Below are 19,083 nucleotides of genomic sequence, written 5' to 3' on the forward strand. Positions count from 1 at the left end.
TAAGACGAATTCAGTCTGGTAATTTCGAATCAAGTGTAAGAAGTCGTCAAAACTGTATTGATATCTTATTTATTTTTCTTAACTTCGCGAGAAAGACTGATGACGTCCTTTCGACGGGGTAGATCGACAAGAACGTCTTTTACGCACAGAAATGCACCGTTTCCAGTGAAAGGGCAAATAATTGACAGGATAGCACAGTTTTGACTGCCGCGCGCACTGCGGGCGCGGGTTCTGTATGTGTCTTGTGCTCGTCTTCATACTAGACGAATTTAAGGTGGCTAAAACCAGGTTCAACACTTGAAAGAAACGTTCTTATTAAAAGGATTGACACTATAACACTTTATCACTTAAAAGCAATGTTATGGTACCATATCAAACACCAATTATTGCTGGAAAAGGTCTAGTCATTTTTGTGACGTAAAAGTTACCGTGGCAACAGGAAAGGCCTGCAAAAACACCCCATATTTTGGCCTTAGCTCCTCATATCTCAAAAACGAACTCGGTGACCCCCATTTTTTATTCTGAAACGAAATCAACATGACAGAATGAAACTTTCTGCAAAGTTAAAAAAAATTATGTGGAGCGGAGTCAGAGCCACCTCAAATAATTGAAAAGTTAAGGTAGCTCTGAATCCGCTCAACAGAATTTCTTTAAACAGAGTTAACTGAATAGAGTGTAATGTGAAGTGCTAGAATTTCTTTAAACTTTGCAGAGAGTTTCATCTTGGCCTGCTGATCACTTTTGTGTTGTAAAAAGTTGGGGTCGCCGAGTTCGTTTTTTTTTTTGAAAAAGCAACTAAGGCCAAGGTATAGGGTGCTTTTTCAAGGCTTTCCTGTCTCCATGGTAACTTGTTACGTCACAAAATGACTGCCTGTTTAGCAATAATTGATGTTCCACATGGTACCATAACATTGCTGTTACGTGATAAAGAGTTGTCATGTCAATCCTTTTAATAACAAGGTCTCTTGAAAGTGTTGAAACCGGTTTGAGCACCTCAATAGACGCAGAAATAGAGCACATTACATGGCCGCTCGGGCATATGGATTTTATCTTGAAATGTCCTGATTTAAAACAACTTGTTTTACTCATTTTCCGAATGATGAAAAAGTGGTCACCAACCGCGAAAACACGCATGTTGTGTAACATGAAACAAGAAATGAAAGTTATGAGAAGCAAATCGTGATAATGTAAAATTGTGCAATAAAAATGTTAATGCAGTAGAGAAGAATTATATTAAAGCACAAAAGCATATTTCAGTGAAGGGGAAGCTCGCGTTTTATTGGCTAATCGGGTTCGGTCTCAGAAAGCAAGAACTTTGACTTGACTGGTAGGGAAATGAAGAAGTTTTTCTTCACATCTCGATCGAAAACGAATTTCTTCTTAATTTTTTAAGTGGAACGATCTGACTTTTTTCAGGAACGAACCGATCCGGCGGATACCAGTTGCAGTCTTCCGCATTGTTTATGTAAATTGTTTAACCTCGTGTTTCTTCCTTTGGATTGTTATTTCTATTGCTTTCGCATTCAAATTAATTCGTATCGCAATTTCAATCGTTAGCATTTACTACAAGTGCGGGGTTTTTCACACAAGAGAGCTTCTGGTAAGGCGAATCCTTCCGGAAGGGAATCAATTGACCTGCGATCAGGGGTGCTTTTCTTAAGAGAGGGCGTGAAAAGTTCTCAAAGAAAAGATCACCTGATCCCAGGAAAGGACTCAATCAAAATAGTATCCTTGAAGAGGAGTTTGATGCGATAACACAATCAAAGTTAGTTGTGAGTGTGTGAATAGGCGCTTGAAAGCGTTTCCTGGATTCGGGTGATGAGACTCGGATTAATTTCAATTTCTATTAATTTGTAAAAGAAGGGAGACAAGCCACCCTTACAACAAAGATTTTTGTTCCTTTCGTCCAGTTTTCTTGCCTTCTGTATTTTCTGCTGCTCATTTCTTTAACCGAGAAAAACAGCACATCACTTCATTGTAATTAGCCATTTCAGTCAAACTACAAGACAGCGTTGTGCCAAAGGTTATCATTTGACCGATCACAAAAATTTGGAGCTAACGACAGTGCGCGCTTAACACGAAAGGACTTGTTTCGTGGCCGAGGTTCTTCTCGCGGGTAAAGAAAGCAGCGGTAAAGACAGCTGCAAAAGACAAACAAAGTGAAAACGACAAGAAAAAAATACTCTGCTAAGCAAGTTAACTTTGATCCAAGAACGCAGTTAAATGCTTAAAAATGGAAAACCATTAAACGCATTTTAATACGACTTAAAACTTTAATCGTCGTGATAAGATTGTTAAAACAACGTCTAATATACGGATACAAAGCAGCAGTATTCTTATAGCTTAACCAATTCTTGTTTTCACTCGCGAGATAACTAGCCACGAAAGAGGAATTTGATTCCCAAGTAATGAGTTTGGGATACAAACAGGCCGGCGGCCTCGAACAAAAGCTGTCAACTTCGGAGCGATGCACCGGCAAAAAGGTCTTTACATTGTAACTTTCATGCAGCGTCTAAGCAAGAGTCTAAGTCAAAATTGAAGACCGCTGAAAATCTTGTGCAAACGTTTTTGAACCAGTAAATAAAGTGCAATCTAGGGACTTGAACAACTGAACCCTGATGACGAGCTCTAAACACCAATGTTGGTAGTAAGGTTAAACTGCCGATTTAAACGAAGAAGAGTTCCTTTAGAAATAAGGCTTAACTGATTTCACTTTTATGTAATCATCAAAGGTTCTTACGTAAATTAGCCTTTAACTTGAAAACCACAAAATCGTCCGTCGTTATTGGTATTTCTTAATCGAAGAAAGTCTACTTTGGATTAGCTTGCATGTAATGGACACTTGTGACTAAACTAGAATTTGCCTTCGATCACTTAACGCTTTACCGGAGACAATGAGCGACTAAAAAATGTTCAGAATTAAATCTTTGTACCTTTGAACAAAGCTTTGATCAATCACAAAAACTACTATTTTTAAATACTTCTGTTTCGTACTATGTAACTGGTATTGGTCCCATTATCAACTTATTTTAAAATTGTACATCTTTCATACATCTCAAATAGGTTGTGACCAAACAACAAACAATATTTTTTACCCTTACTTTGGCACAGGTCGCAATAAATAAAATGCGCAACACTGTTAGAAAACAAAAGGTGCTCTTTGAGCAGTGACGAAACGTGGAAAGAGTATTAAGTCAAGACCAACATGATGCGTGCATGGCTAGATAAAAGACCACAGTAAAACCTGGTAAATTCCAGCAAAAATGTTTTCGTTAAAGAAGGCTTGTCAAGTTTCTGTAAGAGTGGAAGCTACTCCCTATGAAATCGATTCCTCTTTTGTCGCCGTTCTTCATTTCAACCTGATGTCCTGCACTTCTTTAGTGAGTTTCAATTAGATAGCTGTATCTATTATTTCACATTTTATATTTTACCCTTTGTCTATATATCTGATTAACTCGATGTGTCCTCAAAGGCTTCGACCTGCTACAATGATGCTGGGACAGTATTATTATTCCCTTGATGATGGTTTGTATTCTTAACTTTAAGGTTTAACTAAACTGAGCTCAAACAATGTCACTTAACCCATCGGCAAAAGGTAGCCTCTCTTCTCTGACTTCATGTAATGGGAATTGTGGTTCTAACAGCAAATCAGCCAGTGGACTCAGCATCGAGGCTTTTATTCCACTGTCCTGTTGAGCGAAATCGTATCAGGAATGACTGAAGCGAATTCATAACTGAACTAAACTACACTGCGACATTGTCGGTTCCAGATTTCCAACGTAAAAAAATCTCCATGTTTATTCTTGATGTTGGATTGATCATTACCGTGGGAATAAAGGAAAAAGTAAAATACCTGAAAAAAATTCGAGGCTTGACCAAAAGAAAAAAAAACATACCCATGATCATGCTCTACCAAGAAAGCTAAGAAGTCTAGCTTCGTTGATTCAATAGTTACAATTGGCTAAGTTTTCACACCACACAGACAAACATTTCATAGATATATTTCCAATCAATAGGTGTATGAGTTTATACACGTCAATCATATAACTAATATTTTTCTAATGCAGTTGTTGAAACCCGAGAAAAACGAAGGAAGTGGAGGTAAGATAAAAGAACAATTATTGAGTCGAATAGAAACAGGACGACAATCTGATCATACCGTTTGTTCCATTCTTGAGCAGCTCCTGATGTAAGCAATGCCTCGTCCTTCGGGAGTACCATCTGCCACGCAGCGGAGCCCAGCAGGAAGAACACTCTTTGGAATGGTGAAGATCAACTGAGCCCACAGCAACTCTGAGAAGCCAAAAAATAAGCACCACATCCACTGATCCCAGTCCATTCCTGCCACATGGAATGCAGTGTAAAAAAACTGCACTATGATAATCTAATCGATACGAAAACAGACAGAGAAAAAAGATATGTCAGTACAAAAAATTATGATGACCTATTGGACACTTCAAGTCCCAGTCTCTTCAAGGGACAATGGAAAAAAGATTGGCTGGTTTTTTTGTTGGGATTTACCAGTGGGGACCATTACCTCTCTCCAGGGAAATTCAAGTTCAGCGAAACACAAAAAGTTTTAAAAAGTGTAAATTATTATTTTTTGATAAGAACAGTATAATTATAGCAAGCGGAATTTCTGTTTTACATGTAAAAGGTTACCGTTCAAAGTTCGCTGATGGAAGACGAAGGTTACGGAACATTCAACAACAGAGAAGTGTCCGATCGCCCAAAGAAAGGATGCCATATTATAATAAACAACGTACTAACCTAACTTGCTCGGGACTGTACTGGAGATAATTATAATAACAATAAATACCAACTTTATTCATTCAATACAATGAAAGGGAGAGATACCAGAGGTTATCCCTATACGAGGGAAACCACCCGGATTTACTGATCTAGAGTCGATTTTGAGGAGGGAGGAAAACCGGAGTACCCGGAGAAAAACCCTCGGAGTCAGGTTGAGATCGATTTAAACTCAGCCCACATACGACCCAGGGTTGAACCTGGGTCACAGAGGTGGGAGGTGCGCTTGATAACCACTAAGCCATCCTGACTCTCAAAATTAGCCCTCGGTTGTTTTTGTACGGACCAGGTGCAAGCCCTCGCGCTTAGTTAGTAAGACGTTAAAAATTATTTAACAAGTGCAGCAATGATAAAATATATACACAAGATAAATGGTTGGATATTTCAAGGAATAAATTCAGAAATAGTGGTAATTTTTTTTCTGATTGTTGTCTTCAAGTGTTGTGTATGACAAGAAAAGTAACACCAAAAAATGAACACCAGTTTTCATGATGTTTCTTTTCACTAAGGAAACATCACAGTGAGTAGCAGAGCCATGCCCCGAACAATAAGACATGTTGACACAGTCACTTACATAACCACAAGCACACCTCCCTCTCACAAATGAGTTCCATTGGGTTACAAAAGGTGTAATTTTCAAGGGAAGTAAAATGTTCGCAAAAGTTTAGTTGATGCTTTAATTTGGGATCAAGTTAAAAAAAAAACTACATGTATCAGCAGTAACATTCATGTGTGCATTGATGATACCTGCATGCCTGCTTGACCAACCCAAATGATCAGGAAAACATAGTTCTTGTGGATTCCAGTGAACACATTTCTTTCCTGGAGCATTCTTGCATTGATCTCATTGAACAGTTGCATTAACACAAATGTTGTGAAGACTATGGAAGAGTGTTGATTGGGCTTACAAGACATGGCAGTATGGAACCCATCTGCAATGTCAAACAGCTCACTTCCTTTCAAGATCAACAAAAGCATGACAATCAATTGGTAAATACTGTGGCCAATCACATTGCGCAGTAAGGTGCGTGAAATCAAAGGCTTGTGACGGCCACAAGGCTTGTAGTTCAGAAGGTCCTCTGTTGGGATATCTCTCGTTAAGGCAAAGCATGCCAGTGTGTCCATTATAATATTGATCCACAAGAGCTGTGTAGCTACCAGAGGACTTCTCTGCATATTAAAAAATAGGAATGGTCAGTGACAAGCAAATATGTCACTTCAAACTCTGGAGCACAGGATTAACGTTGACTATATTAATAGATGTTACTTTATCAGTCATCACCACATCGACAGCACCCACAATAAAGAACTATTATCAGCATCACAAACTCAAGGTCCCTTCTCAATAATGTAATTACGGATCTGAAAGTTAACTGCTGAGTTACAGAATGCATCAACTTTATGACCAAAAGACATAGGGTACAGAAGAGGATCCAAAGGAAAGTTCACTGAGGTAGAATGGAGCAGTGACAATGTCATACAACTAAAGGATACGAAAAAAGAAAACAGTAATGATGACTCACCCCTACAATAGAAGCTCCAACTACCACAACAATGACTGCAACCAAGGATACTGTAAACTGGAACTGCAAGTACTTTAGGACTGTGTGGTAAATATGGCGACCCCACTTAATGGCATTAACAATGCTGTTAAAGTCATCATTTAAAAGAATGACATCAGAAGCTTCCTTTGAAATAGCTGTTCCTGCCACTCCCTGTCATGTTAATCAAAACAAAATTCATTCTGTCACCATAGCTTTTGCAATAAAGAGTATTTGTGTAGGAAAAAAAAAGTAAAATTTTTGAAGGTCACATCATGGACAAATTTCATCATAAAAGTGGCTTACCTAAACGTCGGTCTGTCTTTCTTGCTGTTTAAGTAAGCAACTTTTATATTTTAAAAAGTTAATTATTTTACCACAAACCTTATAATTCTTCATAATCAGTTTATTGTCGCACTCCAGGAGTGACTCAATCATTCAATAATAATTATTATTGCAAAAAAAAGAAAAACAATTAACTTAATGAACCACTCCTTAAGTCCTGAACTGAAATGTCAGGATAATGTCTGCTCCTCAGAACAAGTTGAGTCAGGGTTCCTGCTGGATTTTGTGTATAAGGTTCCAGGGGTATTCAAGGAGTTTTCAAGAACCACAAATTGAGTTTTCAAGGAGTGTTTGTAAAAATATTTCTGAGCCATACATTGTGTTTCAGTATTTTCTTTGCTGAAAAAGCCTACGTTGATATTCTTTCCCACGTCCTGCGAGTTACGTACATGCACTGGCATGTTAATTTTTGCATTTAATCTTTCCCCAATAGTCAAATTTGGGCTCAATTTTTAATTAACATGCCTCTTTAACTTAGCACGATCCAATCTCAACAATTTTCAACCAAGCAAAACCTTAAGGAACTGTCAAGCGTCAAGTCCAAATTAAATTCCAGGGCTTTTAAAGGACTTCAAGGGGTAGCACAAACCCTGTGAGTATTACTCTGAAAATATTGCAAATCAGAATGCAGCAATGCAGCTTAATTAGTTTTGACATTATTACACACAAGCTTCATCCTATCTGACAATATTATTCCAACATTTTGACTTTTCAACTTAAAGTACTTTTACTTTCTTTCTAAAATTTGATCGAGTCAACTTAACATTAAATTTTTTGGCAAGTTCTGAAATTCTCCATTCTTTTTCTTGGTGTGAGAGCTTTAAAGTTGGCACGAATTTTGCAAGCACTTGGCTGTACAATAACTTTATTTAAAGAGCTTCTTTTTGTACTCTATCATGAAGTTAAATTAATAAACAATTTATTTATAAAAGATCGTTAGATTGTAGACAATAAGAAGCCTGAGTTCAAAGCAATAATTCAAAAGAGAGTCGGTGCATTCAGTTGGGTAGCATGAATCGAGGTGCTTACCATATTTCCTATGACATGGTATAAAATATTTCTAAAAAACGACACATTCCCCCAAAGCAGCTTTGTGTGAATACCAAACTACAATGGCTTGTGGGAGTCAGTATTAGTATTACCATATAAGCACATGTAAATGAATTTTTTAGACTGACAATGTGGGCAATTTGTAGTCTGAAAATTTTACAGGTACTTATTTATAGCAAATTACATGAGAAATCAAAACATTAAGTGAAAATTTGATAGTGAACACTGTTAGTAATTTTCTATAAAGTTCATCCAACTGGTTGGTTAAAACCAATTACCACGTTTTTCAAATTCAAACTTTTACAAGACTGATCAACTGATCATTCAGAAGCCATTGAACTGTAAATTTAGAAACGTGCATTTCCAATTTGCACTTGTGTTACATGAGAATTATACTCTTTTTTAGCAAATCAGGATTGAGCAATGTTTCCATGTATACATTGAAACTGACTGGTAGTGCTGGAGTGACAATTTTCTAGCTGCAGCTGCTGAATGTATTCAATCTAAAACAATAATTAGAAGCCGTGGTTCTCCATCCTGAATTGATAGCGAGGTTAGGCATTCATTCATAGTTTTTCAGTGAGTGATTTAAAAAAAAAAAGAGACAGCAAGGAAAAAAGCCAAAGTCAAACCCACCTCCTCCAGCTTGTGGGAAAGATTTAGACTTCTGCGCCGACAGTCTAAAGCTCTTATCACTTCAAAACGCAAAGAATTCTTTTAAACTCTACCAAACCTTCTCAAGAAAAACACCAAGAAATCCTGGTCAGTCTTCAAAACTACCTTAAAACAGGCTAGGGTACCCAGTAAAATGGTCTGGACCAATGAAAATGGATTTATTAGGGGATCCGCAGACAATCCTTCTGATCTTGCTGATTTACTTAACTACATTTTTGTACTTTTACTGTCCCTTCAAATCGCCATTAAACTCCACTGACTACGATAGTCACCTACTGTCCTATAATCAAGCTATCTTAAGCTCTTCAACAAATGTCATAAATAAGGTATGACTCGGCATGACTGATGTCCAGGATGTTCTACTACCTCTTGACGGCAACAAAGCTACAGGATACCTACAAAGCTACAAGATACCTGCTAAGCTGTTAAAATGTTGTGCACCTTATATCTGTTCATCCTTACCTTCCATTTTCTACAAAAGCTTATCACTAGGCACAATTCCATCGGATTGGAAGCTCTCAAATGTCATTCCAATACTAAAGGATGGTACAGCAAACCACATATCAAACTACAGGCGAATTTCACTTCTACCAATTGCGTCAAAAGCAATGGAGTGTTGTGTCTAGAACAAGATCATCGACCATGTATCTTCTCAACTCCATTGTAAGCAATTTAGATTCCTTAAAAAATCTACAACCTCTCAACTACTGCAAGTCCTACAAGTTAATATGCAACTTTCTTGACAATAGAATTCAAACTGACACAGCATATCTGGACTTTGCCAAAGCCTTCCATAGGGTGGATCATCGGTTACTCCTCTTTAAGCTAGAACGTCTTGGCTTCTCTGGTTCTACTCTAAGATATTGGTTTAAGGACTATCTAACAGACCGATTTCAAAGAATTACTGCTCTTGGTGCTTCTTTTACGCCACTCCGAGTTAAATCTGGGATTCCACAAGGGTCAATTTTGGGCCCTACTCTTCTTAGTCCATGTCAACGATCTTCCTCAAGTGGTAACTAAAACATCTTATTGCTCTCTTCGCTGACAACACCAAATGCTACAACAACCCTGCATAGGGTATGGCAAGACTCTTCAACATGATCTCAACCAAATTTAAGCAAAATGGTGCAAGACGTGGCATAGGAACCTCAATCTAACTGCTGCCTTCTCTCCATCGCAAGGAATACTTACACGACCCCTTAAGTCTACCATATCGTGGATGTGCAAGTCAAGTTCATTCTTTCATTACAGTTTAGAAAAGATCTTTCCTACAAAGATCCTCTACTCGGAGTTGGCTTGTTATCACTAACCTATTGGTTGGAGTACCTAAGACCTGGTCCATCACTTTAAGATTTTGACTACCCAAAGTGACCCAAACATCACCATCAAAAAACCTGTAAGACCACTAGAAACAGCTACAACGAACCTCAGTTAGTCCTACCCTTCTCTAACACTGTAACTTTTCAAAGCAGCGACCTAAAACAGAGTAACTAGGATATGGAAAACATTGCCTAAGGAACTTTAAGCAAAAAGAGTGAATCACTTTAAAAGAGAATTATAATTTAAAAACTTGCACTATGCTGAAATTACTGTCAAATCTTTTGATGTTGAAATGACACAGAGCTTTAATTAAGTCCATCTGTGTAAAATGCCACATGTGCCATAATTTCCATTTTAAGCCTCAGTCAGAAATTGTGTTGCTACTGACGTCATGTAATTGTTTTTTTTAAATTTATTTTCTTGATATACCTCTTACTAACCGAGTTTTCTCCCGTTCATTTATGGCCCAAGCGCAAAGCGCGCGGGCCATAAATCAACGGGAAAAAATGAGGATCCGTAACTTACAGTACGGACCGAGAAAACGAGCTTAGTAAGATATTTTTATACCTCTGAGGTTAACGGCGCATGGGCAAGGAAACAAGTCAAAGTGAAGCAGAAGGTTCAAACTGCCACAAAGAATGCCGTGCCAAAATCCCAAAAACTAAATCTTCTTGGCTGTTAAGTTTGAAATAGTTGCTTGCAAGATTCAAACAGTTTTCAGTACAAGTTTATGCAACAGAAATGACATGAAAAACTCACTAGATGATGTTATGTCAAAATTTTAAATTTAGCGGGCTGTACAGCGGGCCGTACTGTAGAATACGGCCCGCAATTTAGCCATGCAATTACAGCGCGCATACTATCTGAAAGATATAATAACATTACTTATGTATGTTTTCATTTTATGTTGTGGGCCCCCGTAGTGGAGCACTAGCTCTGTGAAGTTTATACCCTGCCGGCTTACCGGTGAAGTAAATAAGTATGGTATCACAGTATCTAAAAAGCATAAACAAAATAGACAAGTTCATGCACTTAGTTGTCTACTTCAATGTGTTTATTTCTCTGTTCCACTTATCTTTGTATAAATATATACAAATATAATACAAAAATATAACTGTACATAATTATGTGCACATATTTAACATTTATATATTCTTCCTACTATGAAACCTTGAGAATTTCATCCATTAATGGAGTTTTTGGCTGGTTAACCCATTGATACCTTAAACGACCCTAGGATGCCCTCAGTTGACGAGTAGAATCGTTCTGGCAATTAATACACAGAGTAAAATCTGTTTAAGTCTCACTCAAGGAGTCAATGTCATAAAATGCTGTGTTACCAGTTTAAAATTAGTACAATTCTGTGGATTTCCTGAATGGATGTAAATAAATTTAATTACAGAAGACCATGACAGAATCAGAAATAATGAATAGAGTTCAAGATGTGTAGCACAATCACCATACCCAATTGGGGGTCACTCAGAAACATTTCCTGATTTATTCAGTTTATTTAACGTCTTCAATAAAGCTACATTTTTGCTGAATGCTAAGGTTATCCTTGTTGATTAGCATACAGGGTGTAAAAAGGGTAAGCCACTTTCTTTTCTTGAGAAAACAAAGGAAAAAGATAGAAAAATAGGAAAATTTTGAGTGTAACGCATAACACAATTTTCAAATTGAAAGTCTTCAAAACCATTTTTTATAAAAGAGCACACTTATGTGGATTAACAGACAATAACCAGTGATAACACGCAGTAAATACTACATATGAGCCAAATTTCAACAGTTCAAGTTTATTAAAACACATTAAAAAAAGTCAAAATCCCGTAGTTTCCTTACTGTAACGCTGTGTTTTGGAATTCTGGCGCTCACTTGGTTATTGTTTGAAACAAGTCTTCCATTGATATCTGTGGGTTCAAAATCATCTCAACTAAATGGTCATACCTGTGCTTAAACTTACAGAAAAATGAGTTTGAGGGATCCACTACGAATGGAGAAATCACTTCTCAAAACAGTCGCTACGCTTTTTGTGTTCCGCAATTACGCAATAATATTTTGCGAGACCACTTCTTTGGAATGTTGCTCCTGATCCAAACCAAAGGGCATAACTGGGTTCCAATCAAGCCATTTTCTCGAATGCTCACAAGTTCCCTAGCTATTTCATAAGGTTTCGTCATAGTAGCTTTCAGGGGTCGTATGAAAATCATTAGCCTTTGACTGCGTCCCTACGTTTTTTTTAAACATGCTGGGGGCCATATTGAACCCAAGGTCTTGAGTGCCCGTAAACATCACAACCCTACTTCGCAAAAGAAGCCCTGATTTCCATGTGCTTCACAAGGCTTGGTTAACCTTTACCAGTTCTCTCACGGAATTATAGGGCCCATTTATACGAGAGCATAGTGGAGACACGGCTAACTCTGGCTGAGTGTTACATGTAACGTTAAGCCGCAAAAGGACCACTATTTATACGAGTATAAACTCCCTGCGCAGGATAAGCCGCGAGCTTAAGAAAGCCATGACTGGAGTCCAGGATTGGAGGATGACCTCACAAGCGTCTTTTGAAATGCCTTGACTCTCGACCTCTCGCCGGACACAGGCCACACAGCTAGGTGAATCTGATGCCGTACAGGGTGAGGCTTGCCGTTGTGCGGTTGAGTCATTAGATTCCACCACCGTGGAAGTAGTACTGGGCGTTCTATCAGCAGACTAAGTAGCATAGGATACCATATTTGACATGTCCACACGGGCGCTACTAGTAACACACAGGCTTGGTCTTGCTGGACCTTGGACAGCACTCTGGGAATTAAGCTAAACGGTGAAAAAGCATAATTCAGTTGAGTTCCCCAATCAATAGTAAAGGCGTCTACAGCGCACGCCTCGGGATCAGGATGCCATGAAACAAAAACTTCTTAACTTTGGCGTTGAGTCGTGATGCAAATAAGTCGATCTCTGGATACTAGAGTCTTTGCGTAATTCACCGTAATACAGTTGGATGTAAACTCCACTCAATCCTCTCGTTGAAATTTCGAGAATGAGAATCCGCGTACACAATTGTCTTTCCCCGGAACGTGTTGAGCTACTGCAAAAAATCTCTCTTTCTGGGCACTAGACCCACAATTTTCGAGTGAGGTGATTAAGGGAAGGAGAAGCCATTCCTCCCATTTTATTTATGTAACAAACAACCGTCGTGGAATTGTCTGTCTGCAAACATCAGTCTACAGTGATTGGGAGCAAAATACTGGAGTGCGTGAAAGGCAGCTAATAACTCCAAATAATTTATATGGTGTTTGGCTACATAAATGGACCAACGTCCACCCGTGGTGTTCGTATTATACCGAGCGCCCCCAACCCAAACTACTGGCATCTGACTCGATGGACAGCATGTTCTCTACCTTGAATTAATTTGCTTTCAATTTACTATGATCGTTATTTCAGAACACTGAAAGGTTGATATGGATTATGGGAAATGAACATATTTCTTTTAAAAGCGGAACCCTAATGTCTGGACTCACAGGACTCGAACTTGGGAACGTGTAATTAATAACCCCTTCACTTAACCACTAGACTACCACATCACTAAGAAGCAAGCTTACACAGTGAAAAATGTCGGTTACCAAACTTCAAGAGAAAGCTAACCATTTTGAAATCAAGCTCTAGACATAACCATTATTTTAGCAATGATTTTATGTATATACTAATTAGTTTTGGTAAATAATCGGCACATTTTTAGTCAGTTGATCTTTAGTGGTTAAGTGGATAAAAACAGTTCCTTCGAAGTGGGTGCTCCGGGTTTTAATCCTGTGCAGGGGCTGCTTTTACTTTTTTCTTTTTACTTGCTACCAAAGTCCTGGGACACAGTGTCCTAAATTAACGATAATAGTAAATTGAAAGCAAATTAACAATTAACGATAACCGTCAAATTCAAAGTAGAGAACATGTTCCGATGGAATGGGGAAAAGGCGGGTGCTCGCAAGGGCTTGCCATTGTATTTCCGAATGTTTTCAATCACCCCCAACAAATCGCTACGAGCTAGTTCAGTGAAGGATACACGATCATCGTAGTCTGCCCCAGCAGCAGATATCTTGCGATTTGCACGCTTCGATAGAACGATAAAAAAGTTGAAGCTATCAAACGGCTGGGAAAGCTGATACGAGCAAGCCGGAAACCTCGGCCACCTGGCGAATGGTAGCCATCTTTGATTGATATAACTGAGAACACTTTGAAAAAAATTTCGCAATCTTTTCTTCGGGAAGAGATCTACTCATAGTCGAAGAATCAAGGATGAATCCTAAGTACGTCAATCGTGTCACAGGATCAACCTGAGACTTTTTGCAATTCGTTTTGAAACCAAGGTCGCCAAGAAGTCTTATTACCTTATGTACATTGGCCAAACATTCTGCCTTAGACGCAGCAATAATTAAGGTATCGTCTATGTAATAGCAAACCTTCATGCCGTTAGACCTTAACAAAGAATATAGAGGTTTCAGGACTTTGGTAAACGTGCGTGGCGCTAAACTATACCCAAATGGAAGACAAACAAACTCGAAGAGTTGTTCTTTCCAGATAAACCGTAGAAATTTTCGATACGATTCATGAATTGGGATACTGAAATAAGCATCTGATAAATCTACAGAGGTTAAATAATCGTTGCTGTTGATTAAGTCACGAGCAACATTGATAGTTTCCATTTTAAAGTGTCTTTTAACGACAAACTAGTTCAATGGCTTGAGATTGATAACTGATCCAATTGGGATTAATTTAGAGATATTAGGGAAGTGAAGTGGGGCAATTGCAAACTTAAGCCGCAAGTGTTGTAGTCAACCAGTTACCAATGGCGAGCAAATATCAGGAGTATAAGTTCCTTTCAACAAGACATTTGCAAATTTTAGTGTCATCTAAAGTAAATGGGTAGCTTAATATCTTGCAATATTCTCTTTTTTGAAATTGTTGCTGCTTTGGGTTTTTCTGTGAAAAGGTCTTTGTGAGAGCAAAAAGGCAATGAATTGTTGAGAGAAGGCAATTTACTTTTCTTTCTTGAAAAATAAAAGGGTAAAAACTACCATGCAGACAAGGAAAGAAGAAGAACATTTATCATTGGTCATCATTAGCGAACCTTATTGAAGCATTCCCAGCTTACTGGTTCTGTGAAACTAAGCAAGTATTGATATATCTAAATCTACCGGATGATAACATGCGCGGTATGCTACTAATATGTAATCGCGAGAATTTTTTTGTTGTGAAACCTATCGAGTGTTTTACACGGTTGTGCGAGTTAAGCAGTTCGATTCATTGATGACCAATAAGATCCATCCCCTGTTTAGCAATTGATATATATAGTAACGGGCATGTCACGGATACAAATGACACAGAGGCTTAAAAGTTCTGTGGTCGTATTTTCATCTCAGACCGCTTGACAGAGTAGTTACTATTTTTCCAATGATACCAGGTCATTCCACTTGCAATCGGTCTTGCCATTAAGATACAGACCATTCAGGTTGGCGTAGTGACATTTCTCGAACCACCAGCCACTTTTGTAGCCTGACGCACAGTTGCCAGCTAAATAGTCATCATTATCGCGATCCTTGGTGCTAAACGCATGGCCGCGGTGAACGCCAAGGGAATCACCTGCAGTGCCTGAATGAAAAGAAAAAAAAAAAAAGAAAAAACAATTAAGCAATCAAAATAAGAAGCAGTTTTAAAAACTTGTTTAAAAATGCTAAAAATTCTTAAGACGCACTTGAGATTGTTTGTTGTCTCTACTTGCCACCGACATGAAATCGATGTAACGTGTTTATCACCACGTGAGTGAAATGATTACCAGGTTTTTTCAGTTTCTTGCTCTGTTCTTTTTTTTTTAGCTAACTCACTGGCTTACATATACAACTTATTCTGTCAGTCAAAGCGAGATAAAATTCTTTGACATCACAGTAGAACTGAGTTCTATCAGTTAGAGACAGACTGCACACCTAGTTGAAATGAGAAAGTGTGTCTATCTTAATTAACAAAGGGTTGTTTATTAAATCACCAGAGTTTGCAAACCTGAATATTTCCCCCCCAACTCAGCTGGTATTTTGCTCGCTCACTTGCCACTGTAACTGAACTGTACTCGGCAAATGCTGTATTTCCATGAATGTCTTCCAAGTCCACGCGAAGCTTGTTGCTGCTGCTTACAGTCAGGCGGTGAATCTTGTCCAGTCCAAGCCAAAACTCTCCGTTTAGATTACCAAAGCCTCGTTTGTAGGGCGTCCCACGCGCGGAAGAAATCTACGGAGCCGTCTTGTCTTTTTTGAAAGACCGTCCATCCTCCGCCGGCAGTTTTGTGATCACAGTACACTTCAAATTCTCCCAGACCATCGGGATCGATTTTTGTACACACCACTTATCTTTTCGCCAGAATTGTAAACATCGGCGCAGTTCTTGTTGACTAAAAATTACATAAGCGGGATGAATTCCTGTTAGATATGTTTTGGTTTCATCGTTATCTCTATCCTCTAAAAAGTTGAATAGACATCACACAGGGAAATACTATACGGAGCTAGCGAATATTTCAAAAGCAATTGATCGTAATTTGATTGATTTTTGCGACGGAACAGATGTGAAAATTCTAACCCGACTGGTGTCTTCGAAGTAAATGTATCTAAAATGTATAACTGCAGACCTTTGTCTTGAGAGCCGCCAGATTCGTTTGCTTTCAGCGCAGTTATTGCTTCTTTGATCTCAGTGTGAGTTGCTGCTCGATCTTCTTACAGCAGTGTGGTCCGGCGTAAAAGTTGTTATTCACGTTGCACTGGGGTTTACTAATACCAGGGCTTTTTGTTGTTTGCACAGAAGTTTTGGCAAATGTCCCAACGAAAATCCCCAGTAAAAAGCAGAGCTAGCTGGAATGCCATTGTGCACTGGTTCTTTCAGGAAAACTCTTCTGTGAAGTGGAAGCAAAAACTGCGGGTATAAAATGATTTCTAAGACTTGAGGTTCAGTTCATTTAGTCTTTCCAAACCAGATTTTTCTTGTCTCCTGCGCTCTATTTTGGGAATGCTGAATTCATCGATTCCTACCAATCAAATAACAACACATTGTAGTGACTCACAGACGAGGCAGTTGACAACTTTCTGCTGACAATAGGAGAGTTCATCAAAATTTTATGAGATTTTTCTAGCAAAAGAACATGGGCACCCAACGAGTAATTATTATTTCGGTAATTGTCTGTTCGGAAGGATGGTGGGTTAACATTTTCAAATATTCGAACTTAAACTTTCGAGGTGTAGTAAGATTTTTTCGACATTTCTTCTGAACAGAGATTTAGCTATTTCAGAAAAGTAATGAAGTGTGAAGAGTGCGAAGAGATGCGTAGAAATTTCGAAACCACATTGAAGAACGTTTAAATTTTGCTAAGCTGAGTAAGAGTGAACTGTGACGCTGGAAGAAAATTTGAAGATTTATAACTTCTATCATTTTGGCCGTAGTTTTTTTGAGAATCATATTAAGGGCAAACGTTCCCTAAAATTTGCGGGAAAAAACGACGACTACTTAATGTAAAGTTTTTTTTTATCAGACCCGTCACGATTTCTTTAACTTCAGGACAAGGCAAAAAAGCCATGAAGGACGTTCTACAGCAACCTGAAATTCCCGTAGAACATCCGAACAGATATATATTTTGAAGGGCTGCTACAAACTCACTAAACGAGCTTTTAAAGCATTGTGGAAACCATTTTAGGTGATTCTGACAACTTTTAAGACAACCGGCCGTTGGTGCCACGAAGAGAAACCCTCGTACGGGATGATGAAATAGTCAATTTGACTTTGCGTTATTCTCATCTTTGATTGATGGTTTTGTGCTTCGGAATAAATTTGTTTATCAGAGATTATTAGAAAAAGTCTCTCGCTCATGGAAAACCTCGAGCTCAGATTTGCTGTTAAGCAAAATCAAAAAAACATATTGATATCTGTCTATTTTATACAGCCATAGTTAGAGCTATAGATCAATTTATAAAACAAGGAAACGAGGCCGCGGGCGCAATTAAATGATTTTTCGTTGGCAAGGAGGAGCCTTACAAGTTTGCCATTGAAGCTTGCCTTCATTGGCCGTTTTTATACTAGAGACGCATAATCCGTCCAGACGAATTATGTGTCTCTCATGTTATCCGTCTAGTGTAAAGACGGGACGAAACTATATGAGACGCATAATTCGTCTTGGACGAACTTGGGCAAACATTTTTCTGCGTCTGTTAAATTCGTCTAGTATAAAGACGGGCACTAGACGCATAATGCGTCTGGAAGAACTTTCCAGTTTAGTGCGTCTTCGAAGACACGATAAAATAGATTCTTCGTCCAGACGCATAATGCGTCTTGTGCCCGTCTTTATACTAGACGAATTTAACGGACGTAGAAAAAATGTTTGCCCAAGTTCGTCCGCGACGAATTATGCGTCTCAAGTATAAAAAAACGGCCATTGGCCGTTTTTATACTAGAGACGCATAATCCGTCCAGACGAATTGTTCGTCTCTCATGTTATCCGTCTAGTGTAAAGACGGGACGAACTATAGGAGACGCATAATTCGTCTTGGACGAACTTGGGCAAACATTTTTTCTGCGTCTGTTAAATTCGTCTAGTATAAAGACGGGCACTAGACGCATAATGCGTCTGGACGAACTTTCCAGTTTTAGTTCGTCTTCGAAGACGCACACTAAAACAGATTCTTCGTCCAGACGCATAATGCGTCTTGTGGCCGTCTTTATACAAGACGAATTTAATAGACGCAGAAAAAATGTTTGCCCAAGTTCGTCCCAGACGAATTATGCGTCTCCAGTATAAAAAACGGCCATTTGCTGTTTCTGGAGAGCTTTGCCGGCCTCGGGAATAGTCAAACACTTGAAAAAGTAATTAACATTTTTAGCCAGAGTGAAGTGTGAAGAAATGTTCAGGTTAGATATTTATCTTCGTTGTCGATCCTCTTTTTTGTGAGGCATGTGTGTAAAGTAAGCTTGGATGTGGTACTGTTTGTATTGCACCGAGCCCTAGTCCATAGACCAGATGCATGGGTTGATAAATTGGACTTGTAATGGACTGCCTAAGTGGTCGAAAACAAAGATCAGTCAAACGATACTAAACACAAACAGCAAACGGCTTACGTCAAGCACAAATCTGCATTACGCCAAAGATGAAAGAAACATGTTTGATTTTGCCTGTTTTCTGTAGATACCAAGCAACTTCTTATAAGAGAGGGACGAGAGAGAGAGAGCGTTGGAACAAGATAATTTTCGAGCTTTTGTGACCAGCAACAGTTTCATTGAAACACAATACAAACGTTTCTCTGTTGACTCCCCACCACAAACACGCCAAAAA

General features: G+C 38.6%; 1 protein-coding gene and 1 pseudogene across 1 annotated transcript; both read right to left on the reverse strand.

Moving 5' to 3' along the window:
* Window positions 1-2,253: 2,253 nt before the first annotated feature.
* On the reverse strand, window positions 2,254-6,520 carry LOC138014915 (plasma membrane calcium-transporting ATPase 2-like). Its single transcript, XM_068861801.1, has 4 exons — window positions 6,333-6,520; window positions 5,557-5,979; window positions 4,160-4,384; window positions 2,254-3,689 (listed from the first exon to the last, which is right to left on the reverse strand). The coding sequence occupies exons 2-4, from the start codon at window positions 5,932-5,934 to the stop codon at window positions 3,564-3,566; spliced, it is 729 nt and encodes a 242-aa protein (XP_068717902.1). The 5' UTR covers window positions 5,935-5,979; window positions 6,333-6,520; the 3' UTR covers window positions 2,254-3,563.
* An 8,593-nt stretch (window positions 6,521-15,113) lies between these two features.
* LOC138017291 (ryncolin-2-like) lies at window positions 15,114-18,452 on the reverse strand (annotated as a pseudogene).
* Window positions 18,453-19,083: the final 631 nt, after the last annotated feature.

This window comes from Montipora capricornis, chromosome 9, assembly GCF_036669925.1.
Source record: "Montipora capricornis isolate CH-2021 chromosome 9, ASM3666992v2, whole genome shotgun sequence".
NCBI lineage: Eukaryota > Metazoa > Cnidaria > Anthozoa > Scleractinia > Acroporidae > Montipora > Montipora capricornis.

Bases quoted from the DNA above. Each gene is read 5' to 3' on its own strand.
- LOC138014915 (XM_068861801.1), bottom strand. From the start codon at position 5,934: ATGGACACACTGGCATGCTTTGCCTTAACGAGAGATATCCCAACAGAG. The intron at 4,385-5,556 runs GTATCATCAATG...CGTATCGATTAG, and splicing joins TTGGTCAAGCAGGCATGCAG to ATTATCATAGTGCAGTTTTT. The intron at 3,690-4,159 runs GTATGATCAGAT...TTCGCTCAACAG, and splicing joins GCTCAAGAATGGAACAAACG to GACAGTGGAATAAAAGCCTC.